Source organism: Pocillopora verrucosa, chromosome 6 (genome assembly GCF_036669915.1).
Source record: "Pocillopora verrucosa isolate sample1 chromosome 6, ASM3666991v2, whole genome shotgun sequence".
Lineage (NCBI taxonomy): Eukaryota > Metazoa > Cnidaria > Anthozoa > Scleractinia > Pocilloporidae > Pocillopora > Pocillopora verrucosa.
Genome location: NC_089317.1, coordinates 25778036 through 25792107, shown reverse-complemented (window position 1 = coordinate 25792107; position 14072 = coordinate 25778036). Strand labels below are relative to the sequence as shown.

The 14072-nt window shown below is 37.7% G+C and overlaps 2 protein-coding genes across 2 annotated transcripts; both read right to left on the bottom strand.

The window, feature by feature from the left end:
* Positions 1–4457: 4457 nt before the first annotated feature.
* On the bottom strand, positions 4458–9919 carry LOC131790978 (2-acylglycerol O-acyltransferase 1). The gene is given in 6 exon segments (XM_059108314.2): positions 4458–6702; positions 7654–7719; positions 7722–7852; positions 8583–8802; positions 9083–9433; positions 9436–9919. Coding segments are annotated over 6 exon segments (1008 nt in total). The 5' UTR covers positions 9521–9919; the 3' UTR covers positions 4458–6547.
* Positions 9920–10099: 180 nt separating this feature from the next.
* LOC131787113 (2-acylglycerol O-acyltransferase 2-A) lies at positions 10100–13947 on the bottom strand. The gene is made up of 4 exons (XM_059104236.2): positions 13369–13947; positions 12304–12523; positions 11426–11625; positions 10100–10943 (listed from the first exon to the last, which is right to left on the bottom strand). The coding sequence occupies exons 1-4, from the start codon at positions 13820–13822 to the stop codon at positions 10786–10788; spliced, it is 1032 nt and encodes a 343-aa protein (XP_058960219.1). The 5' UTR covers positions 13823–13947; the 3' UTR covers positions 10100–10785.
* Between the last annotated feature and the right edge of the window lie 125 nt (positions 13948–14072).

The window sequence follows — 14072 nt, the reverse complement described above, 5'->3', positions numbered from 1 at the left end:
TCGAACTTATCCTTCGACATCACCTGGTAGTCTTGCATGCTTACACAACTCTCTCTCTGTGAGTGCTGATTGGTCAAAAGAAAAAGGATTTAACCTTATTGGTTGACTCACAAAACTTGAACCGATCATATGTTTTTTCAGATTCTCTTTCGTGACACTTGACGAACCAAATGTTTGCGGAAGTTTTTGATCTTGCGGGTTGGCGGTTTTCTTTGTTTTAAAAAGGAACAATTTTTTGCGGCTCGAAATGACTGAAATTTCGTTGATTTCTTTTCTATCAGCTAAACAATAATAAAATTATCTAATAATCATTAAGTCAATATGTAATAGTATTGATTCGGAGGAAGATAACTCGAGTAGTCAGAATATTGCTAGAGAAAGCGAGGATTTACTGCTTCTTACTGGTTTTCTTCTTGGGATGAAGTCGACCAGCTACGAGTAGCGCGGATCCAAAATGTTTCATTTTCTTGTGCTTGTGTTTTCGCTTGTCGAAGTTTGCTTTCTCTTGGCATAATTACTATGTGGTTGCCCTTCTGCTTGCTCTTGTGTATGTTTCGCTAGTGAACCTCAATCGTTCGCAGAGCTCTAAAATTCGTTTGTCACGACCTAGAATATCGTTGTATCCCTCCTAGGGTAGGCCTGGATGACGAGGATTTAACGAACCGGACAACAACTATGTATCTTGCCGCTGTGCGAACACTCATTTTGAAATTTATTTTGGAGCCCTGAATAAGCTTACCGTCGTGCTTCAGTTTTGCTTGAGTTCACCGCCTTGTACGTGAATGATCCGCGTCGAAAATGTGAGCATTTTGTACTGAATACGTGCACAAAGACACACACACGAGGAGAAACTTCCCAGCGACTTCCATGCTAATAGAACCGTGTGGTAACAAAGATATGTTTACCTTGTATAAGCAGGGAAGGGGCGATTTCTTAGTAATTCAGTCAAGCGTGTGACCCGAGGAGACTGAGTGGAGGAGATCCTATTTCGTAGCCGCACGAACTCTATAAGGAAGGAGGAGAAATAGCAGGCGGCAAGCAAAACGCGAATAGCATATTTGTTCATTGCAATAATTCTGTGTGACAACAAGCTCAAAGTCTGCTTTGAAGTGCACCCGAGATGTCAAAACCGAAACAACAAACGCACTTCACCTCTTGTAAAGGGCACAGACGACCGTGAATCACGTTAGGCTCGCGATAATTTTTGAAGAATACGTATTGCTAGGTTGTTTGTTTTGTTTCCTATTTTGAAGATAATGATGTTATAATCGTCAAGGTTTTTAAAAAATTTTACATCAGAACATGACAACAAACGAGTTAAATTTTGACAATATGTTTGCTGTGATTGGAAAGTGGTGCAGGCAGACAGATGCAATACGAGGTAGGACCTCCAAGTGCATCGATTGGAGCTTTCATAGATTACCTCCGTAGAAAAATCAGGAAATTTCTCTCCTTGAAAGCCAGGCATATACATCTTCAACTTTATGTGGCTTTCGTCCTTACTTCGGTCGTTGCCTAGATAATGTTTCATCTCAGAGACGTTTCACACCGCTCTCCCCCCTCAGAGCTCGCGAGGTGAGAAAAGAAGGTAGTTTATAGGAAAACTGTTCAGTGTGCTGCGCATCAAGACGTCAATGAGCCAGATGATAAAGATAAATTCACTGCCAGAACAAAGAACTGAGAGTAAAGCTGCGAAGTTTCGAACGTTTACCTCTTCTACTCGATGCCATTACTTGGCAAATTAGCCTTTCACGTGCCTAAAGTCATCAAAGTTTCTTTCCTCCTAGATTTGGAAGGCGGTAAGTGAGTAATATGGCTGAGACATAGATGATTAAAATTCATTAATGCGAACTTTATCTCTTAAAAGCCATGCCAATTTAATGAGCATGTAATTCAAATAACGCTTATACTTTTAAGCTTGAACATTCATTGAACATAATTTCCGAGAAAAAAGCGGTCATTATTCGCCCCGTACTTTATCACCACATCGTTTCAACCCAAAGTTAAGATGATAGACAGTCAGGAAATGCTGTAAACTGACTCAAATAATTTGGTTTCTTCCCGTGAGATTTGGTAAGGCAGTGAGAAATGTTACTGATTTATGATAAACACAGTTGATTATTGCTCGCTGACATGAACGTTTCTGCAAGCATAAACAATGTTTAGATTCCGAGAAGCAATCACGAATCGCCTCCGAGTTACTTTATCACCCGGCGAATTGTTTCATTCCAAAGTGTAGACGACAGCCACTGAAAAAATACTGTTTATACTGGCTCAAATAATTCAGGGTTCTCCCCTTAGATTTGTAAATACACTAAGCGAGTAACGTTACAGACAGTTTATTATTTATTGTTCGCTGACATGAACTTGTACGTCTCAAGTTAACAGCATGACAATATTAAAATTCTGAGAAGGAGTCATGAATCACCTCTGAGTTATTCCCCCACCACTCGGCAGATCGTTTCATTCCAAAGTTGATATGACAGGCTCCGAGGAAATACTGTTTACATTGACTCAAACAATTAGGTTTTTCCCCTTAGATTTGGAAATACTTTAAGTAAGTAAATGTTCCAGACAGTTTATCATTTATGGTTCGCTGTACGCACTGTAGCCTGTACATGTTATAAGTCAATGGCATGACAATATTTAGATTCCGGGAAGGAACTATATTTAAATTCCGAGAAGGAATCATGAATCGTCTCCGAGTTATACTTCATCACTCGGCAGAGCGTTTCATTCGAAAGGTAAGACAAAAAGGGTCCGAAGAATTGCTGTATAAACTGACTCAAGTGATTTGTTTTCTTTCCCCAGATTTGGAAACGAGAGTAATATTGTAGACATAATTAACTTTTTTTTCGCAGACATGTACCCGTCTTTAGCATGAAAAATATCTAAATTCCGAGAAGGAATCATAAATCGTCTCCGAGTTATACTTTATCACCCGGCAGATCGTTTCATTCCAAATTTCAGATGAAAGTACAAACTGACTCAAGCAAATTGTCTTCTTTCCCTTAGATTTTAAAATGGGAGTAATGTTGCACACATGGTGGACAATTTTTCTAGGACATAAACCTGTCTTCAAGCATGACCAGTATTTAAATTCCGAGAAGAAGGGGTCATGATTCGCCACTGAGTCACCATATAAGCAAATCGTCTCATTCCCAAAGTTAAGATGATAGGCAATGCGAAGATATAGTCTGTACTAACTAAAGTAATTTGATTTTAACCCTGCAAGAATTCAACGTTGTCAAGGGAGTCATCTGTGACATTCGAACGTTTTGTTAACGTCGGAGGTTTTGCAAGGAAAACTAAATTTGTAAAGACGATTTCCAGATATGATGAATTCATATTTGGCGTGTGCACATCGAAGAGATGTGTATATGTTTGGAAATATAACTCTTACCTTCGTGCTTGCAGGGTTACTTGAGTTGACGGGCTTATATGTGAATGAGCGCCTCGAAAATGAGTACATGCTGTCCTATGTACGCTCACAAGGAATACCAGCAAAAAAGCAAACTTTACAGCGAGTTCCATTATCAAGCAGTTTACAAGGACATCTTTTGATGCATGCAGCAAATGTGCAGTTGAAGTTGTAGTTGAAGGAGTGGCTTTTTCTCAGAAAATGGATCGAACTTATCCTTCGACATCACCTGGTAGTCTTGCATGCTTACACAACTCTCTCTGTGAGTGCTGATTGGTCAAAAGAAAAATGATTTAACCTTATTGGTTGACTCACAAGACTTGAACCAATCATATGTTGTTTCAGATTCTCTTTCGTGACACTCGTGGAACCAGATGTTTGCAGGAGTTTTTGATCTTGTGGGTTGGCTTTTTTCTTTGTTTTAAAAAGGAAAAAATTTTTGCGGCTCAAGATGACCGAAATTTCGTTGATTTTGAGGATTTCTGCTCCATCAGCTAAACAATAATAAGATTATCTAAGAATCATTAAATCAATATGTAATTGTATTGATAAGGAAGATAATTCGAGTAGTCAGAATATTGCTAGAAAAAGCGAGGATTTACTGCTTCTTGCTGGTTTTCTTCTTGGGATGAAGTCGATTAGCTACGAGTAGAGCGGATCCAGGACATACGGAAAGGGTTCGGATAAATGGCTACCGAAAACCGGAAAATCCTATGGGGGTCAGTGGGAATGCCCCTGCATTATGTTTTTAATTATAGGTATTCAAAAAAGTAATTTCTGGTGTTTTTTCTTAAAATAGACAATAAATTTGTACGGTTTTTAGGCGTTTTTCAGTTCGGTGTATATCCAATCCAGAGCGTGTGAACTTATGTTAATGTTCCACTTACTTTCAATTAGAAATTTAAGATAAACTAGATTTTATTGTCAAATTAAATGCGACCTGAGGTGAAAGCACCATTTTGAAGCCGGCAAGACAACTGAAGGAACCACCACTGAAACTGATAGTGTTCGCGATAGTATTTCTGATTTCCGAGATGTTTTCGATTTTTCTATTGTAATTGCAAATTTTCAGCCTCCTTATCCCCCTAAAAAGACTGCAGCTTGGAAATTTGCCTTGTTTCTCTACGAGGGATATCTATTAAAATGTTCAGAAAGATGTGTTTGTGGTTGATTACGAGACAACGAACTGTTCAAAATGAAGAGGTTCTGCATCCCTAGAAAGCGGTCCGAGAACGCAATTGCCTTTTTCACCCCCTCTCCCCCTGCCTCAATAAGGTACCCTGGAACAGAAAAATTGGACAGATTATCATGAAGACGCCAATAGTGAGACCACTGGAGATGAAGGGATCAAGCTCAGTACAAAAACCTTTAAAGCTAATGTTCTCGAAACTAGCGCAAAAGCGTAGTACGACAATTAACATCCTTATCATCAAAAAAGACAGCAAATTGGTTTATTTATATATAACTTCACAAGTATTTTCATAATTCATTTCCCCTTTCTATAAATGTTTTTCTTCTCGAGAGGCATGAATATGGCTTGGCGGTTTTTTTAAAAATAATCTCTTGGTAAGTATCAGTGACCGGCTCGAAAGCTAAAAAATGTACTTAAAAAACCTGGAACAAATTCAATTGGGTAACCTCTGTAAAATTCTTCACTTCTACATTAGCTTGTCTTCTATTATAAATAAGGTTCCTAAAAATATGTAAAAAGTGCAACAAAAATCAGCCTGAGTAGCAGGCGCTAGTGTAACAAAAGTGCGGTTTCCAAGGAGCGCGTTGGAGAGAAAAAACGCGCGATTGAGCCCCTGATCGCCTCGGGCGCCCCCTTCTTTCTGGTGCCTACTAAGTAAACCATACGTCGGTCTGAAAAGCTAAAATTGTTGAAAAAGGGGGTACAGATATATTTTATAGCATTCGGCGAATTGACCACGACGTTTTCTATAATATCAAAAGCCAATTTGCTCAACTTTGTAATCAATTCGATTGAAAATTTGGTAAAATCTCTCACTGACACAAGTAAATATTCACGGTTAAGCGCGAAAACAGATGGAGGTACAAAAGTTCAATTTTTGCCGTTTATCCGTTTGTATCTAAGCTTACTACCTATAGGGATGTCACTCCAATGAAGTGTCCTGGATCATGCGTAACGAGTTACCAATACTCTGCGTAAACGATCACTTTGAGTTTCTTGCAAAAAACAGTGAATACAAGTACGTCCCAGACTTATCGCACAATATAAAACAGCTGAAGTGAATAGACAAATCCCGAAGTTTTATAGCAGATCCACCGTTCATTCCAGCAGTTGTGAACTTGTCACGCAACAAGCTCTGTTCCCCACCGGAAAAGCATTGCATGACGGGCTCAAATGACAGCTGGGAATTAAAGGAGAATGCCCCCCCCTAAATTTGTTCACAACTTCAGTGATGTCTTTTATCAAAAACTCTTTGAATCCTTTAACCCTTTAACTCCCAAGATCTCAATGCTAATTCTCCTTACTGTCTGTCATACAGTTCTTGTGGTGTTAGTTTGGAGAAATTGATATTGGATCAACTTATAATCCCCCAATTGATATTTTTCTCCATTCTCATCACCTGTCTGCTTGATATTGTATTGATATTGTAAGGAGAAATTCTGTCTTGGTCACTCATGGGAGTTAAAGGGTTAAAAACTTTTTAACAATTTGTGTCAAACTTGATGAGAAAGAATCAGTGGAGTCTGAGTACAAGCTAATGACCAAACCAGAATCTTTGATCAGCTCCTGATCTAAGGATCTCTGTGTTATGCCATGTCAAAACTAAGAAACTAATGAAACTTTGTTGTAATATAGAATGTGTTGTATGGATAAATATTCAATGCATACCATTGTTTTGATTGAATGTCATTATCCTGAGAAATTAGTCATGGAAATAGCCTATCAAAAGAAAGGCATTTTCTTAAGGTGTTCATAAAAATTCAAATTAAATACATTTTAGTGGCCTTAAGTTAAGTGACTCACCTTGATTAGTTTAGTTTTGCATCTGATAGGTTAGGCGGAGGTCAAGAGAGATTTCTTTACCCCTCAACTTTTGCAATCCTGGATTAGTTCGTACATTACTCAATCAAACATTTCTCTTAATGTAAATAATCTCAACAAATTATCAGCTCAGTTGATTCAGGAACATTATACATAGTTTTGTTTTCTTCAAACAACTGCTTAAGTTTTTCAATGTAAATGGAGTGGAGATCATCCAGCTGATCAGAAGTTGGGTTTGCAACTCTTGTAACTGGAATAGGAGTTCCAACTACAAAAAAAACACCAGAAAAAATGTCAGAAATTAACCTTAACCATGAGTGACCCAGAAAGAATTTCTCCTTACAATATCAATAAACAGTATCAACCAGACAAGTGTTGAGAATAAAGAAAAATGTCAATTTGGGAATAATTAGTTGATCCAATACTAAATTCGCCAAACTAACATTGTAAGAGTTGTATGGTTGACAGTAAGGATAATTACAAATTTGATCTGGGAGTTAAAGGGTTAAGATATTTTCAAGATCTACATGTATAATGGAGAAAGATGATGATTCTGTACTGATTGATTACCAAATGGGAAGACATGTTATGGAATGTATAGAGAACACAATGGAGAATATACATACTGATCTTAGAGTGGATCAGAGTGTTAAGGGTTAAATGGCACTGTTGTGTATTTGTCAACTCTCATGGATTGTATAGTGTCTCCTGGATGCATGATAAAATCCCTGTCTCTATACAGCTCAGTTAATCTCCCATCGAAATCAAATTTGTCTATTTATCTGTAAACTTAGAAAATCATTTAATTTATTGCCTTCAAAAGGTAATCTTTCTAGGATGGTTTTAAGTGAGAAAATTTTTTCTTGCCATTTTGGATTAAGCTCATCTATTTCAATGATCTCCATTTAAGGAAAGGGACAAAGAGGTCTGTGAAAATCTCTAGCAGGGAGGTATGAGGTGGGACCAGTGGGGGTAGGGTTGGGAATCTGTGATTCAAAATCAAACATCTTGAAAATTTTTATTTCCAAAGGGCTGGCATCTCTTTATTGATGATTTAGTGGTCCAAATTTGTATGAGGCTCAATTTTTCAAACCAAAAATGGGATTTTTGCAAGTAAACAGAGCATGAAACACTCCCTATCATTGTAATTAGTCCCTATTGCTTCATAAAAAAAGGAAAATCATGATCCCTAGATACTGTTTTGGAACTAAGGACTTACCAACAACATTGACTGGTCTCCTGTGAGGCAGAAATCCAAACGTGTACTGGAAAATACCCCGACCAAAAAAAGCACAGGGGCAAATGCAACTTTTTTCTGAATTTTTTGTTGAATATCTCGTAGCCAGGAACCACGAGGGTTCTTCACTTGATTGAAAAGATCATTTTCTCCAAAAGCAAATACAGGAACAAGAGAGGCACTAAAAAATACAGAAAGGAAAGTCCTTTTAGAAGATGACACAACAAGTGAGTGAGTGAGCACTAAGGTCTAGCTAACTTTGGTGTTTGCTCTCTAAGAGCTAAGTCTCACTTTGAGGTAGATGTGGAAATCCTATTTTAAGGAAAACTAGAAATACCTTGGGAAGTATGATGAGCAAAAATGAGAAGGTAGTGGCAAGTCAAGTTGTGGAAAACCTAAAAAGCTGGTATTCCTTTGGTGCAGGAGGGAGAAGGTGTAAAAGAAAGGGTCTTTTTTCAAGGTAATTAGGAAGAAATAATTGCGAAAACTAATTAATCACAATCGATAATATCTTGAGTCTAGTGTAAAAATATTAAAACTACTCCGTGAAAGGTTTCACTATAACCCCATACTCTTCTAAGAGAAAGCCTCAGTCTTGAAGGTAATCATTATTTTGGCTAAAAGTTGGTATTTAGCAGTGAATAGACAAAGTATGTTTAACCCTTTTAACTCCCATGAGTGACCAAGACAGAATTTCTCCCTACAACATCATTACTTTATACACTAGATAAGTGATGAGAAGAAAGAACGAAAAATAACAATTTGGGGATAATTAATTGATCCCATACTGAATTCTCTGAACTAACATTATAAGAACTTTATGGTTGACAGAAAGGAGAATTACAAATTTGATCTGGGAGTTAAAGGGTTAACAGAGAATGGGTCAAACAGAAATCTTTTCCTTCACTCACCCAGTTCTCAATGCAAGCTTGATAAATCCTTTTCTGGGTTTCAGGATTATGGTGTAAGTGTCTGGATGGGCATCAAATGCTTCCTCAGCCCCACCCACGACAATCACCACTGAGTTACCAGGCCCTTTCTTTGTGAGAATATACTCACAGCTCTCACGAGTGACGTTGCACATACCACTGCTCATAATGTAGTCTCGAAATAACGGTGGTTTGAACAAAGCTTCAGTGAAAAAAAAAAGCAACAACAACAAAAACAAAAAACAGCATCACGTTACGGTGGTTCTTCATTTTGTTAGCAAAATACAAAATAAAGATGTCAAATGAAGCAATTGTTTCGCTGTCAGATTTTTAACGCAGTTTGAAAATTTTAACGTGACATTGGCATTATGTTAGTCACGCAAGCATCAACGCAAAATTATTTGCGTGATATTTTAAAGCCCGGTCACGAGAGAGGGATTTTTCTAGGCTACTGAGCAATGATTTTTTTGTGATTCACTCACCCATTAGTGGTAATAAATGTGGTATTATTCCGGGAAAGGTATTGCTGAAATCCGTAGCTTCGGTGGCAAAATTACAAAATGCACCCGCGCATAGAACTCCATGAGGATGGTAGCCAAATACATAGTTTTTGCTTGGATCCAGTTCGGTCGTTTTAATCAGCTTGATCGGAAAATAATCTCTGAAATATTTCCACACTCGTGCTTTTCTTACGAATTCTGATCGCCGTCCACCGTGATCGGGAGTGCGTCCATCGATCAGATAGGCCCAAGTTAAATAAATTATTGCAATCGGGTAATATGACGTAAAAAACAGGCCAAGGATGATTACTGTTCCTAAGAGTGCACCGAAATAAAAGAGTAATAATACAGAGCAACAGCTGCAGTTTCCAAACGTCGGTGGAAAGGGATGCGAAGCGGAGCGAACTCAACGTAAGGCATCGTTAATTCCTCGGGGAGTATGTGACTTGCAGGTATTGTCGGTGCGTTGATCGCAGCGGAAGAAAATTTTGTATCTTCAGATCTTATTCAGATCTTATTTTCCTGTCCCGATCTTTGTTCAGAGTTCAAAGAATACGCCAATTCTATAATAACACACGACTATAAACATTCAAAGGTCTTAGCGTGCTTCCTATCTGTATCACGTTCCACTGCTAACCTTGATCAAACTTGACTTTGAGCACGTGGTTTTCTATCCTGACTAGGAGAAGGTTGACGTCTACAGTCCACATGCAATATCACACCATAATCGAAGGTCAAATTTCAAATTCCATCTCCTCGGTGCGGTGCAATCATCTACCAAGTGTCCTTAGATCCCAATTCAAATGAAGAAAAAAAGTTGATGTTTAAGCGGCAGGGGCATTGTGCCAGTCAAAATGAGCGAGTACTGGAAACAAGACTTTTCATGAGACGGGAAGAAGGACTAAGTTTTCTGCCGCTATCATGGAAGATACCGTCCTATCATTGAACAGGAAAATGTTCTTATTCAGAAATGGAGAGACAAAGATTACGTAATCGCTGTGTTGTTAACCCTTTTTTATTTTCTTGAACAAATATAAATAAACTTATAACACAAATATGACTCTATGATAGAAAATAGTTATATTAACGATCACTCTTCTTATAATCAAAAGTAAAAATAATGTTTTAGAAACTTTTTGATAAATCTTCTGTTATAAAAATCAAATATATTATTTTAAATAATAAAATGAGATCCAATGTATTTTAACGGCTTATATGCCCAGAATGGGACAAAACTGATTACAGGTTTCTCCCTTACAAAAATTCATAACTCTAATTTTGAGTTGAGTTTAACTTCCCTAGTAAATTTTATTTCACTCTTCCATATAAATTTCATGAAAGGCAAACTAATATCCATAGAACACTGGGTTACAATATATCCATCAACTTCTAGGTTGAATATAAAATTAAATGTGACCATGGCCTTCCTTCAGGATACTGTGTGAAAAAGTGTTCATAATTCTTACTCAAGCACAGAAGTCAAATCATCACCACAGAAAACACAACTATGTTGATATCCTGGACTCATACACCACATCTCCAAGACCATTTGGGAACTCACATGTAAAAGTAATAGATGGCTGAGTACATTACTTAGAGTCTGGTATATCTTATTTTACAGAATATAATTTGATTTAAGAGTAAATAGAGCTCTCTGCTCATAATAAGCTGCTTCACAATCCCATCTAGACAATTCGCAGTTTAACACTTCTTGGCAGGCCATATCTGTGCTTCTGCTGGTCAAAAAGGTTAATAAGTCCCTGAACATATTTCTTGTGAAGTCTGTTTATTTGTTGTCCACTTGGATTTGCTACAGCTTTCTTTACTGGTATTGGTGCACCAACTGCAAAAAAAATCAAATATGAAATTTAAAAAGTAACTTCTTAAACTTTACTGTTTCATATATATGTACTTAAGCTCAATAATTATGTATTTTCAAAATTATATTTCAGCTTAAAATTAGGGGCCTCCTGGTGGATTTTTACATCACTGAAGACTGGAACAGGAAGTTATCAGTTTTGTCATTTCTTGAATGAACTTCCAGTATCCTGAGGCTTGGTTACCACAGCTCTCTCAAGTCCAGTCTCCATGAGAAGAGGGGAGGAGAGGGGGAGGGGAGTGGGTGCAAGCTGTTATCAAGCCTATACTGTAAGAAGTTCTTAATTATTTTTCTCATTTCGTTTCTTAAAATGCCCCAAAATTCAATTGACATGTAAATTAACTTTGAAACATACTATTGACTACTCAAGTCTATTTTAGCCCAAATTCAGACATCTATCTAACTATCTTTGTGTTTTGTCAGAGAAATTAATAATTCACACTTACCAACAGTACATATTGGTCTTTTGTATGGCAGAAATGTGGGCAAGATACGTGAGATTCCTCTTCCAAAAAACAGTGGTGGTGCAAAGGACAGTATTTTCATCAACTTGTTTTGAAAAGCTCGCAGTCTTGAACCTCTTGGGTTGTCAACTTGATTATATATTTCATTTTCACCAAAGGAAAACACAGGAACAAGATATGCTCTGAAAAAGGAAAAAAAATAATGGAAAATATAAATATGGAACCAAAGAGATGTTGACACATTGCTTGTACATCCACCCCCCAATCCACTCAAGGAATTTCTCCTCATTCTTAGCACATTTTGTTTCTCAATTGGGATGACCTCTTTCCAAAGTCCTATAATCAATCCTTGCCCTTTTGTACTCTGAGATTTGTTAACATTGAATCAGAGTGAAGAACTTTGTATTTTTACTACAAAATTCTAAAAATTAAGGTAGGCTTTGTTTTGTGTTAATATTGACACCTCCAAAACAACAACAAATACACCACCACTTTCCATCTTAACCCAAACTGTCCAAGTTTTCTCCTACTAGTGGTAAAATCTTTCGAGACTCTAATATCAGTTTCAGGGTTTTGCAAATGTTGTTTTTCATTTGTTGATTTAACTTATACAATCAGAAACTACAAAAATAGAGCATGCCACTGTATGACCGGACATTATCAGTCATACCAAGACAGTCTATGCTGAATTTGAGAGGAAGAAACTATTTTTAGGTTTTTTGAGGTCTACCACAGAAATTTAATTTTATCATTTATCACTGACACGTGCATTTCATTTTAGCAAGCCTCAAATGAAATGTCCCGCATGGTATGTGGATCTAAGTGAATAAAACTTAAGTCCATTTTTCACATCCGCTTACCCTGTCTGCAAAGCCAACTTTGCAAATCCTTTCCGGTTTCTTAGGGTCAGAGTGTAAGATCCTGGACGGGCATCAAGAGATTCTGCTGCTCCACCAATCACAATCACTGCAGCATTCCCAGTCCCCTGCTTAGTCACTATATGACGAATACTTTCTTTGGAGACATCACACACTCCACCTGCCATTACAAAGTCTCTCCACAGTGGAAATTTGAACATCACTGAAAAAAAAAATTACACAAAATTTATGAAAATGTAAACATTGGTGCAAACGTGATGCAATTTGGTAAGAGAAACACTAGAGGGATAGACTTATGCAACATGATATAAGAGGTTCTTATAAAACTGGCACGCTTTCATCTGATGACAGTCACTGTGTGGTCTCGCAAATTAAAAAAACTAACATTTCCTTTTGGAGACGTGAGGCGGTATTCTCATAAATAAAATTTGCTTTTAACGAATTCACCGACAGCAAAGCTAAACTACGCTATCGTCCAATCCATTGTTGAAATAGGGGTAGAAGCTGGACATCTCAAACGATAAACAAAGAGAAAACAAGGTTATGTAAGATGCATGTAACTTGAACACTAAAATAACACTTCGTATGCGAATATGGGATTTCCCTTTCAAAGGTTAATCTCATTACCTCTTAGGGCGTATTTTGTGAGGTTAATACCAAATATAGACAGCAAGGAATGGATAGCACGAAGTTATACATTTTGGTTGCGTTGCAACTAAAGTTTTGATGGCAGTGTCATTACAATCTTGTTGAATTTGGCGAGCTGAAAAACATGACTCTTGAAATAGGTACAGATCAAGGTTGAATTTCTTTACCCCGAAGTGATCAAAAGTAGTTCCCCTCTCAAATTTTGAGTATATCTGCTGAATCAATAAAGCTTCGGAGTTTAACTTGAGCGTTATTCTTCGTGCTCTTTGCCTGTCTGTTTTGTTGGTTAATAATTTCCTAGGCTTAGGAAAATCAGGCAAGAGGCACGAAATCCGGCAAGAAGCACGAGAACCTGTCACACTATCAAGAAAAAAAGTGGTTAAGTTTCGTGTTACTTACAAGTTAGAGTGAGAAGATGTGACTTTATGCCCGGAAAAAGTCTACTGAATCCAGTGGCTTCTGTAGCAAAATTAATCCAAGCTCCACAACACATGATTCCATGAGGATGGTATCCGAGAATGTAGTTCCTTCTTGGATCCAGCCGCTTTGTTCTTACAAGTCGTGCGGGAAAGTAGTCTCGAAAATACTCCCAGCTTTTCAGCTTGCGAAATGTCTCGGACCTTCTTCCTCCTTTCGAGGATGTTTTCAAATCAAAGAAATAAGTCCAGAACAAATAAATGACCATGAAGCCGTAGACGGGGGTAAGGAGAACGTAAAACGAGAGGAGTATTCCTATTGTGTGTCCAAAGATGAACAACCCGGTCATCATAAAAACAACTCCAATTTGAAGCGGCTCCTCGAAAAAGGAAAAGGAGAACGAGAAATCCATCTTCTTTCTTTGTCTTGTGGCCATCTTACTAGTAAAGGCAAGCGAAAGTGTTTCTTCTCGTGAGGAAATTTCCCTTTATGAAGCATATAATCGATCTTTCTCTCTCTGCTGGAGTTTGAACTTTGGTCAAATGCACTCTCAACAGAAAATTTTGTATTTTGATCCGGACGGAAGTGGCGGTTTGTACACAAACAGGTGTCAGATATCAGGTGATCAATCTTCACGTGTTGCCGCCTGTCACGCGTTTGTCAACGTAGAGCGCGTGATAGGTCAC